Genomic DNA, 1,675 nt, shown 5'->3' on the forward strand with positions numbered 1-1,675 from the left:
ATGAAAAGCGTATGATCTATTACATTACCCGCATCTACATGACCACCCCTCAAAAGAATCACTGAAGAGAGAAAAGGACAACAGAGAAACCCGTTTTCAGATATGCTTCTGCGGAGCATTACCGTACTCAAATGGAGTACCAGTACTAATCCAGTCTTCAAATTGTCCCCCAGCATCAATTTGGCCTTCGTTCCATATCTCCCGTCCATCCATGGGTTGTTGCACAGCATGATGGAAACTAGATTGTGAATGATATCGTTCGTCTTCTTGAGTGGGGAGGCCGGACCGGAGAAACTGTTGCTCTCCATTGGGCATTTGCCAGATATCTATTGGACCCTCATAGTTGGCCCCGTTGTTGGATGGGAGGCTAGGTTGGCCATCGAATTCCAGAAGCTGCGGATCGACTTGTAAGTCGTTGAGCGAGACTGGAGTCCTTGATTGTGGGAGCGGCTGCTGTTGGAGCAACTCGGGATGTGCATTGCCTGGGAGGCCGGCCAGGGCTCCTGGTCCGTCGTATTGCATGCCTGGAACTCCCATCTTTTTGAAGGTCACATCTTCGATATTAGGCCCTAGCATGCTTTGGTGGATGGAAGGTTGATAATAGTGTGTTTGTTCGGGGGAAGAGATCATACCAGGCTGTGGCCGCCCGGGATTTGACACTTGCCACGACGATCGGTTCATGTCGCCATTCAGATACATATCTCCGTTCTGTTCGAATGGTGTCCCCTGGCGGCTGTCGTACGAGCTATCGCGGTCCATGGGCGTAGGGGTGCGGCTTCGAAAGCTCCCATCTCGGAATGAAGCGCCAGACATTTGTCTGGCTGGATGTTGATATGAAGGCATTGTGAAGTCCGGATCGTTGACGTCGCCGTTCTCTTCTTCCTTCAGGGGCAATGACTTCTTCTTCTTGGGGGTGGTCGTGCTTTTGTTAGGCGCGAACTTGTAATTCGGGTGGGCTTTGTCATGGTTGTCTCGCTCAATGTTAGCCAGGCGCTCGTAATAGTCTCTTATTTCCTGCGGCTCCTTTGGCCAGCTAACACCAGCTACTCGTGAGACAACCTGATGATTATTCTGAGAGCACCATTCCTTCGTTGCCTCCGCATATGCTGAGCGATAGAGCATGAATGAATTCATCGGCCGTGCGATTTTTCCCTTTTTCTTCTCAACCTCCTTCAGGCGTTGCTCTGCGGATCGCGTCACATGGACCTCCATGTCCCGTACTGGGATTCGCATCTCCTTTATCAATTCGCTTAATGGACGTGGGACGTGGATGTCGTCAGCGCTACCTCTCTTTGCAGGATTTCGCTTGCGCATTCTAGCCGCCCTTCGAACCCGCGTCTTGTTGACGCGGCCTGGGGCAGGAGGCGAAGCACTTCCGTTCAGAGGACCCAGGGGTATTTGCGGCGTGCGCAGATGTGCCTATAACAGGTTGATCAGTATTGGAATAGTCAGGAGTTAGTGCAGCTTCGGTTCTAGGAGCTTACCATTTGCGTGTAAACAACCTCATCTCGGTTTCTATATGGGCCCGGAACTCCAAAGTCGCCCTATCGGATCGTTAGAGAACGACGCTGCTTCACATCTTCCTTCAGAAATGAGCCAATTTAACTACTTACGGCGATTCTCGGTTGTCCGTTTGGGTCCATCTCAATGCGAGTATAATGCAAGGCCGGAGAGT

The 1,675-nt window shown here is 51.3% G+C and overlaps 1 protein-coding gene across 1 annotated transcript; it reads right to left on the minus strand.

Annotated features, from left to right (window-relative positions):
* Window positions 1-96: 96 nt before the first annotated feature.
* Window positions 97-1,643, minus strand: HCAG_01692 (predicted protein; the record flags this gene model as incomplete). Its single annotated transcript, XM_001544595.1, has 3 exons — window positions 97-1,419; window positions 1,485-1,544; window positions 1,614-1,643. The coding sequence occupies 3 exons, from the start codon at window positions 1,641-1,643 to the stop codon at window positions 97-99; spliced, it is 1,413 nt and encodes a 470-aa protein (XP_001544645.1).
* Between the last annotated feature and the right edge of the window lie 32 nt (window positions 1,644-1,675).

This window comes from Histoplasma capsulatum, genomic scaffold (genome assembly GCF_000149585.1).
Source record: "Histoplasma capsulatum NAm1 scaffold_1 genomic scaffold, whole genome shotgun sequence".
Classification (NCBI taxonomy): Eukaryota; Fungi; Ascomycota; class Eurotiomycetes; order Onygenales; family Ajellomycetaceae; genus Histoplasma; species Histoplasma mississippiense.